Here is an 18,204-nt window from a genome sequence, read left to right as displayed (position 1 = left end):
TCCTGAAGCTTTTCCTTGCAACAACTGTAGCTGGAAGGTTTTTCACTGCAAGCTTCCTTTAGAGACAAAAGGCTAACCCGCCAATTTTTGTCCCTTTACTGGGGACAGTGGTTCTGAAATTTGATTAAGTTTCACTATTGTCCGCAGGGCTAGTATGGCCATCCCTCTGGGTGCAGGTTGTGCACCCAGAGTTTCTGATTCCGTAAATCAAGGGAGATTAGAATTTGCATTTTGAATAAAGTTCCCAGGAGATGCCGAACCTGCTGGCTCAAGGACCACTTAGAACTACTGATCCACTTACATCCGGTTATAGGATTAAAAAAAAAAGAAGTTGTACTCACATCAAAGTTGCTCCTTATTTTCTCAGCAGGTCCTTCATTTCTTCCCCCCAGCACGCCCAGCCCTAGATCAAAAGGTAGGGTATTACTATGACAGCGTCTGGCCTTTTTCAGAGTCTTACGTGGAATTATGTTCATTCCAAAGTTACTGATTTCCTGATGTTCTTCAGTACAAAATAGCACCCTGATTACCTAAAGAATACTTGGCCGACACTTAAAAGTGAAGGCGGGGTAGGAGGGGGCAAGAAAACCTCCAAGCAAACCAAAAGCCCTAGTTTAATATAAGAAGAAATCTAAAATAACTGCACAAAGGCGCCTGGGTGGCTCAGTTGGTTAAGTGTCTGCCTTCATCTCAAATCATGATCCTGGATGGAGCCCTGAGTCAGTCTCCCTGCTCAGCGGGGGGCCTGCTTCTCCCTCTCCTCCCTGCTTGTGCTCTCAGTCACTATCTCAGCCTCTCTCAAATAAATAAATAAAATCTCTAAAGAATAAAATTAAGCATACGAGTCCCCAAGTTGCAGGCAGAAGTCCCATTGTCTGAGAGACAAGTGGCTTGCAAGATCCTAAAAAAGATGGAGCGGTATGTCTCTGTCTCATCCAAACACAGTTTACAAATTGTGAAATTATATGATCACGGGTTAATTAAAAGGTTTTAGAGGGGTTAGGGGAATGATCAATTTCATGGATGAAATGAGGCTTTCTTGATCATTTTAATGCAGAAGATTTCAAATGTGTATCATCGAAGTCAGTGTGAACTAAGACTACAAGGTACTGAGCGTCCCCATTTCACAGATGTGCAAACTGAGACTCAGACAGAGAGGCTAGTCGACCAGGCTTTCCCTGATGCAGATCCAGCATTGGAAAATTAATTTCTCGCTCCAGAGCCCAGAGCCCATCCCAGGACACAGTAGCAACCGTGGCCAGGAAACAAAAGTGTTCCTAGAGCACCCTCCCCGGGCCTCGAACCTACGCCTCAGCTGGACCAGGTTAGGCTCAGGCCCCGGGGAAGCTGCGGCCACGAGGCAGCGCCCCCTGCGGGCCGCAGTGCGCAGGCGCGGCACGCCCGTCCCGCCCCCGCCCCCCTCCACGTGCGGCGCACACCTCGCGCTCCCCTCCGCCGGGCTCGCCTCGCGCCTCCCTCCCTCCCTCCCACCGCCCCTCCGGTTCGGGCTTCCCATTGGCTGGGGGCTTCGTCCCTCCGACCGCAGCCCGGCAGGCCCCCGCCAGGCAGGAAGTCCCGCCCCAGGAGCGGCCGTCCGCGCTGCAGATTAGCCCAGGCGGCTGTCAGTCGGGGCGGCAGGCCAGAGTCGGCGGCGGGGGCCCGCGGTCGGTGCGCGACCCGGACTGGCGGTGGTTTCCGGTTCCGCGGGGCTGGCGGGCGGGCGGGCAGCCGGGAGCGGCGGCGGCGGCGGCGGCGCCCGACAGACAATGAGGGCGGCGGGGCGGCGCTGAGCGGCGGCGGCGGCGAGCGACGCGGGGCCCGGGGGCGGGGCGGGGCGCCAGCCATGGACAATCAGGTGAGGAGCGGCCGCGCCGCCCCGGCGCAGCCCGCCGCCCGCCGGGTCCCCTCCCTCCCTCCCACGATCCGCCCGCCCGGCCCTCCTCGGTCCCGGCCTCCCCGCCCACGCTCAGCTCCCGCCCGCCCCGCTTTGTGCTCGCCCGCCGCTCCCCCGGCCTTTATGTGGGGCGGGGGCGCCCCTCCCCCATCCGCGACCCCGGCCCGGCCAGAGCCCCTCGGACTTCTCTGGGGGTCCAGACCTGGCCCAGCGCAGAGCCCCCTGAGACGCCCCCCCAAACCGCAGCCCGGCCCAGACCCCCCGGGATGCCCCCCGGTGATCCCAGTCCAGCCCAGAGCCTCTGGGACGCTCCTCGGTACCCCGGCCCCGGGGCCACAGCCTCCGCTGGCGGCTCAGACTCCCCCGGGACTCCCCCTGAGACTTCAGCCCAGCCCAGCACCCTGTGGGACGCTCCTCGGGCCCCGGAACCAGCCCAGAGCCCCCACAGGTGGCCCAGAAGCCCCTGAGATGCCCTTTGGGACCCCAGTGCGGCCCAGAGCCGCTTGGATCCCAGCCCACTCCAGAGTCCCCGCAGGCACCCCTGGGGACTCCAGCCCCGGCCAGAGAGTCCCACAGCTGGCCCGGGACCCTTCAGATTGTCAGATCTGGGCCGTACCACCCTTCTGTGGGTCCGGGGCCTGACTCCTTTTTTCTCCGGACCCTCGGCCCTGAGTCCCTTCAAACTCCCTGAGCCCGCAGCCTACTGCTGCTTCTTCCTTATACCGAGTGCTGGGGTTTGAATCCCCCCACACCTCCCGGATTCCCCGGGACCTTGGTGCGGCCTCCTGCTTCCTCAAACCTAGGCCCACCTGAAGCCTCCTTAGCCCTCATTCTCTCCAGGACCGAGCTTTCTCTCCCCCTTGATCTGGCCACTGCCTTAGCCTAGGTGACCGTTTTCCCTTGAACTCTGGCTGGGGCCTGGGTGTTTCCCACAATGACCCAGGCCTGCGTTGAGCTCACCCCCTCAGCCCGATCACTTTGGACTTGGGCTTGCTTCCTCAGAGGCTTTGACACCCCCAACCCCCCAACCCTTGATTCCTCAGCTCCCTCTGGTCTCAGGCCCCGTCAGTCCCTCGGTCCCTAGAGCCTGACGGGCTCTCTTTCACCTTCAGACCTTTCTCTTGGACCAGGCCCAGGAGCATTTTCTGCTCTGACCTGGAGCCCCCTAGCCTGTCAGACCCCAGATGGCTCGCCCCCCTCAGCGTGGGTCCTCTGTGCCTCTGCAACCCTGATTGACACTTCCCCACACTTCCCCCCAGTCCAGATCTCAGTCTGCCTTTTTCACCCTCAGCTGGCTTCCCTTTGCGGACCCCAGTTCCCCAGCCCCCCTGTACGTCTCTCCTTGCATTCAGGGTCTCCCACTTCCTCCCAACATCCCCAAGCCTGATGTTTTGTCTTTCAGCCACTCTCCTCTCCCCACAGCACACCCCATATCCCTTCCTTCCCCAGCATCTTAGAGCCTTGCTCCAAACTCAGAGTGGTTCCCCAACCTCCATAAACTCTCCCCATGGCCCCTTTCCCTCCGTCTGGAAACCCGGAGTCAACTCTGTCAGTTTAAGTAAACCTGAGGCCTTTCAGGCCCTGGTCCTGCCTTCACCAGCTCTGCACGTCTTCTTCCCAGTACCCACGCCCCCTCCCCTCTCAAGCCCAGGACCGGTGTGGCCCCCAACATGGGGTCCTTTATTTCTTCATCCTTGCCCACCGCCCCTGGGCTTCCAGGGGCACGAGGCCAGGAAGGGCGGTGGTGTGGGGCTCTGGGGGCGGCCGCTGAAATTTGCAGTTGGTGAGGGCAGGTTGGGGCGTCCCTGGCTGCTGGCGCCACTGAGGCGGCTCTGTCTGGTAAGGTGCTGTGTGGCGGTGAAGTTTCAGGGGCCCGTCCCGGTCACCTGTGGTGGTGCAGGATCACTGTGGCCTTTCTCTTGAGAGGTGGGGTAGAGTTTAGAGCTGTTGAATGGTGGATTTCTGTAGCGTGGTGTGAGTTCACTTCTCTTAAAGGTACTGAGTTTGTTGCTTCCGGCCTGTGCTAAGTTAGAAAACAAAACAGAATATACCTTCCGTGTCCACTTTCAATGAAGGCCTCCCCCCCCTACCCCCCCGTGGGAAAGTCTTGTTGGGTACCACGCAGGCATAGAATGTGACTCCCTCCTGTCGCCCCACTTGCTAGTCCCCCGGGAGATATCTTCGGCCCAGATGTGTCCATTCCCCCATGATTTGCCAGGCCCTGGCTGTCTGGGTTGCTGTCATTTATGTAAGTGGAATGGTGGGGATAAGTGCCATTCTTGGCCGTGACAGAGGGAGAGAACAGTCCTGCTTGAGTGGACTGGTGATCACACTTGGGCTAGGAGAGAGATCGCCGCTGCCCAGTGGGCAGCCGCTAGCACCCGTGGCCGTTGACATTCATGTGCATGAGAATGAAAAAGTCAGTTTCTCAGTGGCACCAGCCACATTTAAGTGCCCATTAACCACCACTCCTGAGCTGTTGGCTGCCTTCATAGGCAGCTCAGAGACACAATAGTTCCATCATGGCAGAAAGTTCCACGGGCCAGTGCTTGTCTAGATCCTTACAGAAGTATTTGCAAGTGAAACTGATCCCAAAGGAAAGTAAGTGGCACTTTGTAGTCTGATTCTCTATTCCTGGCTGCATTTCTGCCACTCTGTGAGAGGCCTGGGAGCTCTGTCCCTTCCTGACAGAGGTGGCACTCCCTGGGAAGACAGGAGGGAGTGGTGTCCTTTACCCAAGTGGGCAAGTTGGCACTGACTGTTCCAGAATGACTCGAGTGCATGGAAAATGCTTTGAATTCACCAGAATCTTGGCTTTCGCTTTCTCCCTTGAGATGCCCCAGACCTGTAAATGCCTCAGCCTGATGGGAAACAACAGGACTTTCCCCTAAGGGCCCCTTGCCCCACTTGCTTTGGGAAGGTTTCATTCTCTCTACTTCCCTGCCATATTCTCTAGAACTTTTCAGACTCCGCTAAGAAGGGGGATTCTGCATTTTACTCTGGGCTCCCAACTTCTCAACATTGAAATCCTTTCCCCGTGGCCAGAAAATGTCTTTTCTGTTTCCCTTTTCCCTGACTTTAACTCATCTGCTTGATTTCCTTAACCCTCAGTCCAGACCTACAGGTCCATTGTCTGTGGTGTTTGTGTTTTGGGGGGTCACGTCTGGGAGACATGGAGGGTGTGGAAGGGTGGGCACGGGTGAAGGCGGAGCAGATGGCGAGAACATGGAGAAAGGAGGCTGGAGACTGCGTCTCTAGGCACAGAGGTGGCCTAGGCTGCTAGGGGTGATGTCAGCACCTGAGCGGTCCTGTTCTCTGTAGGACCAGGGAGCCCTCCCTTCACAGAAGCACTGAGCCTGTCACCTGAGGGGGGCAGCCAGCCCACTGAATCACACAGTTGAAATGACGCTTGCTGATTCTCCCAAGTTCACATGTGAGATACACTACTGTTGACAATCCTCTGTTCCAGAGAGGTTTGTTTCTGACAGTGATGGCCCAGTTTATAGAGATGGAAATGGAGGCTCAGGAGGGTCCCACGAGGAGTCAGGACCAGGTGGGATTCCTAGGTGACTGTCCCTTTTCCCAGACCTTGGAGAGAAACACTCAGATTTGCACAGAGCACTGTCTTCAGGGTGACAGGATTCTCCCTGACCCAGCTCTCAGACTGTCACTGGGCAGTTGACCTGCTGAATGGTCTGTCCTAAAGTTAGTACGTTATATAGTTTTTGAGGTAGGAACCAGAATCGTCTTTACCTTTATAACCATCATAATTCCTTTCTTTCCCTTTTTCCGCCCTTAAGATTGATTTATGTTAGAGAGCGAGAGCATGAGAGTGAGCGAGCTGGTCGGGAGGGGCAGAGGGAGAGAAAACCTCAAGCAGACTCCCCGCACAGCGGAGCCTGATGCAGGGCTTGATCCCACGACTCTGAGATCATGAGCTGAGCCGAGAACAAGAGCTGGATGCTGAACCCACATCCCCATATCCGTCACAGTTTCTAACTCAAAGTTTTGCACTTTGCTTTGCCAACTGTTGGTTGAATAAAAGTAACTAGGAATCGGTCACTTTGTATCCAGGCCCACCTGGTGTGCGGTCAGAAGCCTTGATCAGGGTTGTACTCCTTCAGAGCACGCTGCTTTCTGGAGAACTTTGTGGCCAGCCGGTGCACCATCCCAGCGGCTGCGGGCGTGAGAGTTGGGACACGTGTGTAGCATAAACCCTGTCCCAGCCTTCCTGGCCGGCTGGCAACGCTCAGTCCTCCTGGGAATTTGCAGACTAAGGACTGGATGTCATTGCATCTCCCCATGGTCTGCACACTTATCCTTAGTTTCCAAGGAGATATTCACCGAGCCCCTTCTTGTCCCTTTGTCATTAGCCTTATGCCCTGGGCCAAAGGGATGAGGCCAGATGAAGAGCCCAGGTACTAGCCACCCTCGCCCCTCCCAGTCCCCGCCGTGTGTCACGGGTTAGAAGACCAGAGCCTCATGCAGGGGTTGTGAGAGCTCCTTTGGCTCTTTCCCCACCTCTGGGAGGGCAGTCTTCAGCTTGAGAGGATTGTCACTGAGGGATCCCCATCATGTTCCCATCTTCCTTGTGTTCTGATCCTGGTGGCTGCTCTTAAGAGCCCCCCCAGCTGGGTCTGGGGGGAGAAGTTTCTGCCAAGAGTGTTTTCTCCGGTCTGGTGCTGCTGTCGCACTGTGGGGCCAGCACCTTCTCACGCCTCCGTAGCTGTGGACCTGCAGCAGCCGTGCCAGCAGCCGTGCCAGCCCCAGCTGGACTTGGCACGGTCAGTCTAGGCCAATGAGGGGAGAAGGCTCTTCGGTGTTCTCTCCTCCTGGGAGGGGAGGGAATTGTTGCATCTGAGGGAATTGGATCCGGTCGCCAAACTCCAGGCATAATTATACCACTCAGTAAAGTATGCAATCCCAGAGGAAAGGGCGTCTGTTGAAGAGAACTCCCACAAGGAAATCAGGGGAAATCTTACAGTTAAACTTATTAAAGACCTGCCTTTGGGGGCCCAGGCTGAGGGCAGGGTCCATCGGACGCAGGAAGAATCCAGTGAGGAAAGGCCTCTGAAGCAGCGGAGCTGTTGGAGGGAGGCTGGCCTACTCTGCCGCTGGCCATGTGAGTCCACGTTTGGGGGGGATCTGTACTGTCCAGTGAGCAAGCGCCCTCCGGGGTCTGTTTGCCTGGCCTGCAGAGCGTAGGATTACCACCCTTGGATTCTAGTGGATCTGAAGAGAGCAGTGCCTGGCCAAGGCCTTCAGCCCAAATCTCACACCCCATCGCCCTCCGTGCCCCACAGTTGCTCCATCTCCATCTGAGGGCATAGAAGTGGCACAGTAAACTCTTCCCAGGCAGGCCCAGAATGTTTCCCCTTTGTTCCCAGCTTTTGGAGCGGGGAGTGGGTGCCAAAGAGGTTCCCAGGGTTCTGGGACATGGCAGGCACCGAGGCCGGGTCCCTCAGGCTCCTTCCGGCCGCCCACTTGGAGGTTGCACGGGGTGTCTGTGAGCAGCGGGCGGGACAGGCGGGAGGCATTCCTTCCAAGACGCCTGAGAGCTTAACCTGACTGGCAGGTGACCTCTTTATGAAGCTCGGCGCCCTTCCTGGGGAACGAGCTAACTGATTCACTTCAGTTCTTTGGCTCTGCTGCAGGGGGAAGGAGTCCAGGTTGGGGGGGCGGGGTTGCTGGGCAGAACCCTTGAAGGTGGAATTGGCTGAGTTGCACTAAGAAGATATCATGACTTGACAAGCCAGGATGACTGGGGCAGGCTCAGTTTCTCGCCTCTCTCCAGTTCAGGGAGCTTGAATGTCTTCCGCAGTCGGCGACTTCTTTTCTAAGACAGTGGCTCAGAATCTGAGTGACGCTACCATCTTTATTTCTTGGAAGAGTCCAGCATTCGGGGGTGGTGGTGGGAGCAGTCCCCTCCTTAGCGCACCAGCGGCCGCTGTCGTCGGCCCCTGGAGGGTGGGGGGTGTCCAGGCTGGGTTGGCGCCAGCCCCGGGGGCATAGATGCTGCCCGGGCAGAGCGCTGGGCATGGTGTGCCAGCGCAGCGATCGCCCAGCGCCGCTTCTCAACCTTCCTGTTTACTTTGGCCTGTGGAGCGGGTGTTTTGGCGCTTCATTCTCCGTCTCTGATGGAACTGTGGTCTTCCATTCTTTCACAATAACTGCCCTGCCCCTGGTGTGCCCTGGGTAGGAGTCCCAGCCGATCAGAGCTGCTGAGAAGGCAGCCGGGCAGACTCTGGGGAGACCTCTCCATCCGGAGGAGCTTAACTCCGAAAAACTGAAAGTCAGAGTCATTTGCGGGCGTATGGTCACAATCCTGTGTTTTTAGTCCACCTGTAACCCCCCAGCAGGCCAGGGAATGTCTCCCGATTTCTCAGGAGGAGAAAGGCAGAGTTTCTGTCCTGTGTGTGAGGGCGTCGGGGGTTGCCGCCCACTCGGGGTAACATAAATACCGTTCGGGCTCGTTTCCGTGGAACGTGGCCTGTGTGCGGTGCTCTGTAGGTGGATGCCTGTGGTGGATTTGAGCATTACTTGTTTATCCAGACGTTTGCTCCCTCGTCTGTAGCTTTTGGTGTGGTGTTTCCCCCTGGAGTGTCCCCTGTCGCCTGTCCTCCCCCGCACCCCTGTCGCCTCTTGGCATCAGCACTGTCCCCCTGCCCTGGGTCTTGGGGCTGAACTTCCCGTCTCGCCTCCTTCCACTCTTTCTTGTTTTTTAATGTTTATGTATTTATTTATTATTTATATCATCCGTCCCCCAAGTGGGGGACTCGAACTCACAGCTCCTGCATCAAGAGCCTCGCGCTCTCCCGACTGAGCCACTCAGGCACAATCTGTCCACTCGTGAGTCCTGCCAGTTCTCCCATTTCAGACTCGTCTAAATCTTTTCTAGCCACTCCCTCTGGTTGCCTCCTAGCAGGCTTGTTGTTTGTCGGTCTGTCCTTTTCTGCCTTCAGCCTAAACTGTACACAATTGCCGGGGAATTTTGACTCAGATAGTGTTTCCTTGCATCCATCATTTGCTTATAGTTGGCTTTCATTTCCGCTGTGGGGAATCTGAATGCTCCATTCCGATCCCCACCTGTCCCTCCAGTGGCCCCGGGACCTAGAGAGCCCCTGCTTTCTCCCCTGTGGAGCCCCACAGTGATTGATCCCGGGCTGGGGTCCTTCTACTCTGTGGTTTACCGTTGGCTCGCTAAGTGCGCGGAGCCTCCCACTAGCCTTTCCAGGCGCTGGGACCCACCCGGTCCTTATCAGTGTCCTTATTGGTTCTTCCCTCTTGGAAAGCACCACTTAGAATTTGCTGCCCTAGGAAGGCTCTCCAGTTTACATTTTCCCTCGTATTAACTGATGCCTCGTGTATAGTGGTTCGAAGCTGGAAGTAAAAGGACAAGCTAGATGTGGTTCCTGAGGAGGCAGCAGTGAGCGGCCACGGAGCAGGGGGGTGGGGGGTGGGCATGAGTGCATGCCATGGGGGGGTTGTACTCAGACTGCCGCAGAGCCTCCAAGGCAAGCCACCAGCTTGGGGACGGCTCACGTGCTTGGGTGTGTGTGCGTGCACGCGTGCCCGCTCAACCCAGAAAACCTACATGTGGATGGCAAGACACACTCTGACTTCAAAAAGCTTAAAAAGTGAGAAACGATGAGCATCTTGGACTTGAGGAGACACACAGGCGGGAGACGGGAGGTGTGCTGAGGCGTTCGGACTTTATTCTAAGGGAGTGGGGAGCCATGGAAAGCTGAACCGGTGGAGCGATGGGCTGTGTGTGTCCTGCTTTCCTGGCAGTGACCCAGAGCACAGGGACAGAGGGAGGACCCGATTGTGGGGATCTTCTCTCTGGTGCGGGGAAGGGGGCGGGAATTGCATAAGGTCAGCTGGGGAGAAAGGGGGTCCAGAGTACAGAGCAGGAGGTCTCTGGTGGGTGGTGGGCAGCAGCGGGGACCGTGGTTCCCTGGAGGGGGCGTTGCTTTGAAGTGTGAGTTGCACGGCACCCAGCACCGAGCTCTTGGCTGTCTCAGCGCTTGGGAACACGTGTCCACTTGGCCTCTGCTTTCTTTGTAACATTCTTGCATTGGATACTAGGTGTCGGGCTGTATCCATGAGGAGCCCAGGGAGGACCTTCCGAGCAGAGTGGGTGTTTACTGTGGGCTCCCTGTAGGTGTTTTTGGCCTGCCCAGGCGTGAACGCCTTGTGGCTTGGTGTTCAGTGGGGTGGAACTGACATGAGCTACGTCACACTTCGGGCGCAGTGTCACACACGTGCGTGAGGAAGGGAGCCTGGCTGCTGGGGCTGCGGGTCCGCCTGGGACCCGTCCCCCCGCTGGCTTCATCCTGGGCCCTCCCTTCTCGCTGTGTACCACCATTCTGCCCTTAAAACAGAAAGCGTGTGTCTGTGTGGACTCAGGTGACCCCAAGGGTCTCTTTCCCCACAGGCCTCCCATGGGATGGAGGAGAGGGAACGCTTTCATCAAGGAGCTTGGGTGACCTGACTGACTAGCGAGGGCAGATGGCAGAGGGGTTCAGGGAGCAGGCCCTTGGGGGACATACCTGTGCTTGAATCCGAGCCCTGCTCCCTCGCCGAGGACAGGGACTGTTTCCTGTTTCCTCATCTGTAGAATGAAGGAACTGCGCTGTGGGTCACACTGGGAGATGTATTCTGAGAGCTCGTGGTGAGGGTTCCAGCTCTGGACAGGGAGCCGCCCCCGAGAGTCAGACGTCAGAGCAGAGCCAACAGATTGTGAGCCGATGAGCTCCAGCAGTGACAGATGCTGAGAACATAGGATGTGACACAGCGTGACGGGGGTGGTGGTGGGTGCTTTCAGATCGGGTGGCTGGGGGGTGGGGGGGGGTCTTCCCAGAGGAGGTGACACTCAAGCCGAGACTTCAGTGACAGAAATGAGCCAGCCGTGGAAGAGCCTAGGGAAAGAGCACCTGAGGCAGAGGGTGCCGAGGTCCCGAGATAGGAGTGAGCAGGGCTTGCTGGAGGCACCCGGGCCGGTCGTCCGGCTGGGCGGAGGATGAGGGTGAGGACAGGAGGAAACAGAGGGCCTCCAGTGGGCAGGCTGGGGAGAGAGGGCCTGACCAGCCGCTCACACCGTGTCCGGTCCACTGTAAGTACAGGGAGGCTCTTTGCGCTCTTGTGGGTTGAGACTCCCGTGGCTCGAGAGTCTTGTCTCTTCCTGTGGCCAGCGCCGAGGGCGACGGGGTGTGATGGCTTGCAGTTCCCTGCTTTGGGCTTTTCACTGACCCATGCTGGCCTCTCTCTCCCTCCAGTGCACTGTCCAGGTCAAGTTAGAGCTGGGACACCGTGCCCAACTGCGCAAGAAGCCCACCACGGAGGGGTTCACCCACGATTGGATGGTGTTTGTCCGTGGCCCCGAGCAATGTGAAATCCAGCACTTCGTGGAGAAAGTGGTCTTCCGGCTGCACGACAGCTTCCCCAAGCCCAAGCGCGGTGAGTGCCTCCGGCCTCGGCGGGGCAGCCCCGCGGGGACCGAGTGGTGGGACGTAACCCGTGTGTCTTCCTCCTTGAAAGTCTTGTTTCCTCCCTCTCCCCGGGAGCAGCGGGGCCCGCATGCTGAGCTGCTGACTTGCACCCGTGTCCGTGCTGGAGGGAAGGTACCCAGCCGGGATGCGGCCCTTCGCAGACCCTCAGATACAGTGGTTTTCCTCCCTCTGCTCCACTTCTCCTTCCCTTGATGAGTTCGCTGTAGGGAAAACCCAAAGGAGGTGGGGACTGTGTCTGGTGTCACTGTTTAGACTTGGGCTCCCAGAAGCATCCAGAGCACGTAGCCCGTGGCCAGGGGGTGGGGAGGCTGACTTCCTCCCACCTGGTGAGTAATCAGGAAATTGCTTATTGGGCCTACTTTTGAGGATGAGAGATGCCATTTTAAGAATTCGTGATATTTGGGGCAAAAAGCATAAAGGATTCTCATTTCCCCGCAGTCCTGTTCAGTGTGCTCTCCCTCCCTGCTCCCCCCTCAGACTGCTGCTGGGCAGAAGGAGGGGCCTCATGCGTGTACTCGGCGCAGGTCCCAATGGCCTGTGGCCCAGCGGTCTGACGGGGCAGAGAGGTGGGAGCTCACCCAGCTTACGGGGGGTCAGAGAGCACTCCCTGGGGAATTTGGGATGAAGTTGGTGACTGTCTCCTTAGCTCTGTGGGGGCCGGTGCCACGTCTGTTTTCCTCGCCATGGAGTCCCCCGGGTGAAGCGCAACACGTCACGGGTCCAGTAATTAACTTCTTGAACGGGGGTGTTGATAAAGGAGAGAAGGACTTTTTTGCTGGAGAAGGACTTCAGGGCAGGGAGAGCCGCTGCTGAGCCCTCCACCCCCAGTGCTGGGGAGAGGGGGCTGCGCGGGCGCAAGCGAGGATGGCCTCAGGCAGGAGCAGGAGCAGGAGCAGGAGCACGGTGTGGAAATCCCTGGGGGCTGGGGCCTGTGCCAGCCAGCGACTTGTGGTCTAGTGGGGAAGTGACATCTCTTGCTCATGCAGAAAGTTCTGGTTCACAAGGGAAGGCAACTAGAGATTCCTAGCGCCGTGGTAGCCGTTCTGTTCTGGTTTCCTTCATGGGCCGTCAGCCATTCCTTTCCCTCGTTTCTCCTCTCCTGGGTCCTCACCCGTCTCCTTTTCCACCTTTGCTTCCTGAGCGTCCGGAGGAGAACAGCTCTGCTTACTACGCCAGCAGGTGTCTGGCAGCACCGTCAGGAGTTAGAGCCGCAGTGCTTCCCGGCAACTCCCTGCTCAGCTCTTCCGCGGGCGGGGTCCCTGTGCAGTCTCCCCGCAGTGTCCTGACCCATGCGAGACAGCCTCAGGAGGGCCCCGGGAGCGGCCTGTGCTTTAAAGCAGGGTCTGCGCACTGGCCTGGGGCTGGGGGAGCGCCCCTGCTTGTTCCCGGCTCCCGCACGCCCCTTGATCCCCGTGGGCCTGCTCTGTCTGCGCTGCCCTCTGGGACTGGGCCCTCTGCGTCTCCTTAGGCAGTTTCCTCTCCAGTGCTTTGCCGTCACCCTCCCCCGTCTGCTCCCCTCCTGTCTGGGCTGGCCCCGGCGGGATGCTTCCATCCACCTTTAAGCTGTTCATTTCATCTTTGTGTCCCCCCGCACCCCCTGCCCTGGGCACCCGAAGTGACACAAACGGCAGTCTCCGGTTCCCATGCGCTTGCTCTGTGCTGTGCTTGTGGCAGCCTTGCTGCGTGGGGCCCCCCAGAATCCCTGCAGGCAGATGTGCTCACTGGGGTTCAGAGAGGCCCTGTAGCCCGCGGCGGTCACGTGGAGGTGGCACCTGCTACGTTCCAGGTACCTAGGAAACGGGGTGATGAGTGGGGCGCGCTCTCTGAACGCGTCAGCTCGGGGGCAGAGGTGGGATCCGTGGCTGCGGCGTGCCGGGGGTGAGGTCTGTCTGTGAGCACGGACGCCCGAGCCCGGGGAGCCGCTGCCCGGAAAGTGGCCCGTCGTGACCACGGTGGTGTTGACCAAACTCATTGTGCCGGCTGTCAGCGAGCCATGGATCAGGTTAGAGAGAGTGAGCTTCACACAGGGCACTCTGAGATTACACTTGGTATACTTAAAAAGTGTTTTTTCAATCAAATGCATACTCCTAACAGTCCCAACAGAAGCGTGTGGGGCAGGAGGTCTCCCTTTGTGTCTCACACTGGCCGTGCTGCCCCAGGGCACTCGAGCCCTTTGTGGATTTCTCCTTCCCGAACATCATAAAGCAGTCGAAGCAAATTTGCTACGTCTCGATTTTCCAAATTAAAACGGTGTTTTTAACTTACCAGCTCTATCCTAAACTCCGGCCCTTCTCCAGCATCTCCTCTAACGTTTTGTAGGTAAGTGATTCGTTTTCAGTGGTTGTCTTTGTGACTTTGAACAAGGAGGCCAAGCTGCTGGCCTTCTGGGTCCTCCGCATCCTTGGAGGCAGACCTCTCGCTACCGGGTCTAACTCAAGGTTTCGGTGCCCAGCCACCCACATGCTGCATGCTTCATAGACTTTTTCTGTGTTTTTGCTTTTGTTTTCATTTCTTTCCCTCCTTAGGCCCCTTTAACAAATTATAAGTGTTACTTACCTTGTTCTTCCTTCCTCCCCCGCCCATGGGGGGAGAGATTTTTGTCTTGCCGTATGCAGTTTGCTGCTGTAACCCTAACGCTGAAAGGATACAGTAGGGGCTTACTAAATATTTATTGAGTAAATGAATAGGGACAGCCCTGTCAACCTTCGTCTGTGCTTTCTGACTTTCCACCTGGGAAGAGAAAGACCTGAGAACGCCCGTCTTTCCTTGAACCTTCTTGGAGGCTGCCCTTCTGCTCCCATATTAGGGGATAATTCTAGAAGTTGGAAACCAACTGTTCTGTTGATTCTGTACCTTGTTGGGCACTGGTCATTGCCAGGATTTCATTTATCCTCTGAGCTCCCGGCCACCCAAAGGACAATGCTCAAGGTTGTGTCAAGGTCAGATGGGTCCTTTTTATCATTCTTGGTTAAAATTTCACCCTGTTTACTTTGCTTCCTGTTTGGACATAACTTTGAATAATTTGCTTATACCCTCTTTTCCCCCTTGTGTTGTTCTTCAACATCCAAAGTGCTTTGCTTTTTTCACATCCTCTTGATCATTTCCTTTATTTGGTGGAGTCTCCCCGCCCACCACGACCCCCGATATTTCATTCTGGTTCTCCGTATCTTCCTTCTCTAATTAGGACTGGCAGCTGTCAAGGCCACCTCCTAGCCGTTACCCTGGGCCTTTATTGCTCTCCTGTGGGGGATCTATTTATTACCCTGTGTTTTGGCTTGTTGTTTTACTGGAGTCCTTTCCAAAGTAATGTCCCAAGAGACTAATTCCTGAAGCAGTTTCTGAAGAGAGGCACGTGGGACGTAAGCTCTGACTTCTGTGCACTGGAAAGCGCCACTTACCCTGTGTCACACTTGACTGATAGTCTGGTTGGGTATAATACTTCCGTGGGAGACCGCAGTCTCGGAGCCCCTTTAATACTGCTTCATCGTCTTCAGGGACTCCGGTGCTCGTTCTGATGCTGCTGGGGAGGCTGCCTTGCACGTTTCTCTGCTTTCCTCTAGGAGCACTTAGGTGCCTTCTATAGTGTTGTTTCTGGGGTCTTTCTGTTGTTCTTTTTGTTGTTAATGTGGGGTATTTGGTGTCTTTTTTTTTTTAAGATTTTATTTATTTATTATACAGAGATCACAAGTAGGCAGAGAGGCAGACAGGGAGAGAGGGAGAAGCAGGCTCCCTGCTGAGCAGAGATCTCGATGTGGGGCTCAATCCTAGGACCCCGACACCATGACCCGAGCCAAAGGCAGAGGCCCCCAGCCCACTGCGCCACCCAGGCGCCCCTGGTGTCTTTCATTTTTAACTTCTTTGACAATTTCTATTCCCCCCCCCCCCCCACCCGGGATGCTGCTTTACTCCTGTATCGTCTTTTCACGTGTAGAACAGAAACAATTGTATCCGTCTCACAAGGTTGTCCTGAGGATTAAGCGCGTTAATATGTATCAAGTGTTAGGAACAGTGCCTGGCACGCAGTAGGTTCCGTATAAATATTAGGTGCTGTTACTGTTTGATCTGAAGTGTTTCTTTATATCTCACTCTTAAAAATGTGTCTTTTTCCCCTGCGTCTTGGCACGTTTCCTCCACTCTAATTTCTAGTCTTCGCATTGAGATATAAAATTTAAGTGCTCTATTTGTAACATCTGAAAGCCCTTTCCTACTCTCCAGCGGTCCTTTTTAAAGTATTTTGTTTCTATTTGTTGGGCAGATCTTGGATCTGAGGACATTGGCTCTAGTTTGTTGTTCTCCCCAAGTTCTCATGTGGTCTCCAAATGATTCCTGTTTCTTTCTTACTTTCTTTTTCTTTTTTTTTTTTTAAGAGTTTATTTAGTTGAGAGAGAGAGAGAGAGCAAGAGAGAACACAAGCAGGGGGAGGGAAGGAGGGAGAACAGGCTCGTCGCTGGGCAGAGAGCCCCACGTGGGGCTCGATCCCAGGACTCTGGCATCACGACCTGAGCCAAAGGCAGATGCTTAACCCACGGAGCCCCCCAGGCGTCCCTGAATTATTCCAGTTTCTCTGGGTTCTTTCCTCTGGGTGGGAACTCTCACTGAGAGTGCTCTGTAAGGCAGAGTGGACTTTGTTGACCTGCAGGCTTCTGATTGGGGAGTGGAGCCCCCAACTGCAAGATGAGGAAATGACCCCCTGTGGTGGAAGGGGGGTCACCGTGGCTGGATCTGGGAACTGAGGCCAGGCTGGCCGGGGGGAGGCCAGTCACAACAGAGTACCTTACAACACCCTCAAGGGGCTTGAAGTTGGTCCTGAGGGCAGTGGGGAGCCACCAGGGCCGCGGTCTGGTTCACAGTTCAGAATGTCATCATAACTGCCCGTGCAGAAGATTCCCAGGAGTGAGCCCGAGACAGAAGGGCCAGCGACATGCTGGGTGGCACCCCATGCGAGCGGCAGGGTGCCGGGGCAGTGGTGCATTCCAGAGTGTTTTGGAGGCAGATGTGGTAGTGCTTGGTGATGGGTGAGCTTGGGAGACGGAGGATTGGGGTGACCTTGGGTCCTTGGGTGGGAGGTGGGCAGCCTGAGTCCTGAGCTGTGGGGTGCTGGGGAAGGGGGGTAAGGAAACACTTGCATTTCCTACCCGGCCCCCTCGGGCAGGTGTCGGAGAAGCAGAAGGAGACTGCCTGGCGCAGAGGTTTGCTGCTTACCTCACCTGGGCTACCTGGGCTTACTACCTGGTGGCCCAGCCTGTTGTCCTGGAGGCAGGGTTGCTCCTTACTCCTGGGTGGGCTGACCGACAGACCGAGGGGGCACACAGCCCTGTAAGCCAGGCCAGACAGAGGCGCCCTCCTGGCCTCCACCGTCACTCCAGCGCCTGACTCTGCCAGCCGCAGACAGTGGCAGAGCGAATGGATGGACGTAGTCGCCGCCGCACTTGGCAGTGATGGTCACGCAGAGAGAGTCTGCTGTCAGGTGACAGTGTTTGGGGAGCTCAACAGAGGCCTCAGGGGCCACTGCTGGCCTCCAGGGGGCTGTGCTCTGTGCTGTGGCCTGTCGTGGAGCTGTTTGGGAGCCCCCTCCCCGACACCTGGTGGGGGGTCAGTCCAGTTGAGTAAGCCGCATTCACCAGCAGTGGGCAAGGTCCTGCACCCTGGAAGTGTCCCTGGGGCCGGCCACAGGGCCTGGCTCCTAGAGTGCCCAGCGAGCACACTGCTGGGGAGGTGGACTTCGAAGGGAACAGGCTCTTCGGCAGGGCAGGGGGGAATGGCATGGGGGATTCTAGGTCGTGGCTCCTGGAGCCAAGGCCAGCTCCCCTGCAGCTCATACCCGCTCTGGTCTGTGAGGTCCGAGGAGCTCCTGAAGCCTGAGCCGCAAGCCCGTCTCCTGCTCCCCAGGGGTTTGCAGACTGGGGTCCCATGCAAGGCCTTCCGGCTAGCCCTGCCTCTGGGGGTCCCTAGTTCTTCCAGACCTACCCTGTTGGCCAGTTTTACTGGGGTAAATGAGAGTCATGACATATTTGACATAATGATATTGGAGATGTTTGAGAGCTGAAGATTTTTGTTAAAAGAAAAAAACTTATACCATTTTAATGGAAAAAAAAAAACAAACCCTTTTCATTATGTTCCATGCACTGTTTTCCAGCAGTTTCTGGCTCACTTAAGAATCACCTGACTGGTGCAGACGTGTGCATAATGGTTTTTCACAATCGGCAGGGTGTTTTCCAGTCTCCCACTAGAGTTTGCCTCTGGAGAGGGAGGGGTGGGGACCCAGGGGAGCTGACCTGTACTGTTCTAATTTTTCGTAAAAGCAGGAAGACGGTCTTCTCATGGCAGCATACATGTCAAAACATTGAGGTTCATTCTGGAGAGTGTGGTTGCTGGAGGTCATTTTACTTGTACTTCGCTGTTCTTTTTGGTTTCACCTTTTCTTCCCCCCAACTCTGGGGTTAACGAGTCTCTATTCGGTCACTTGGGAATGCCTTTGGGAGGCGCTAAAATGGAACCCAGGGTCCTCCCAGCGAAGACCCGCCGTCACCATCTCCCGTCTCTCCCTGCGTCTGTGACACTGGCGCCCTGCTGGGCCTCCGTTAGCGTGTTAGAGTGAGCAGCAGCAGGCGGCGGGTACGGCCCTCCCTGCCGGGGACACTGGGGCCCCGCGGGGTCTGGCACCTCACCTCACTGCCCCAATTCAGGTGAGCTCGTGCAGGCCGTGGCTGGCCGTGGCCGCTCTGACCTAGCTCGTCTCACGTCCTTCCTGCATCCCTCTGCCGCCCTCCTGCTCACTCCTATGCCTTGTGATGCTTT

General features: G+C 56.7%; 1 protein-coding gene across 2 annotated transcripts in view; it reads left to right on the top strand.

Annotated features, from left to right (window-relative positions):
* The first annotated feature begins 1,643 nt into the window (after positions 1 to 1,643).
* MLLT1 (MLLT1 super elongation complex subunit) overlaps positions 1,644 to 18,204 on the top strand; it is a 62,552-nt gene continuing 45,991 nt past the window's right edge. For both annotated transcript variants that reach the window (XM_059159653.1, XM_059159652.1), the window contains exons 1-2: positions 1,644 to 1,855; positions 11,173 to 11,353. In XM_059159653.1, the coding sequence (XP_059015636.1) occupies positions 1,844 to 1,855; positions 11,173 to 11,353 (193 nt within the window). In that variant the 5' untranslated portion in view covers positions 1,644 to 1,843. The remainder of the gene's footprint in view (positions 1,856 to 11,172; positions 11,354 to 18,204) is intronic.

Source organism: Mustela lutreola, chromosome 2 (genome assembly GCF_030435805.1).
Source record: "Mustela lutreola isolate mMusLut2 chromosome 2, mMusLut2.pri, whole genome shotgun sequence".
NCBI lineage: Eukaryota > Metazoa > Chordata > Mammalia > Carnivora > Mustelidae > Mustela > Mustela lutreola.
The sequence above is the reverse complement of the archived record's forward strand: the minus strand, read 5'-3'. Positions and strand labels throughout refer to the sequence as shown.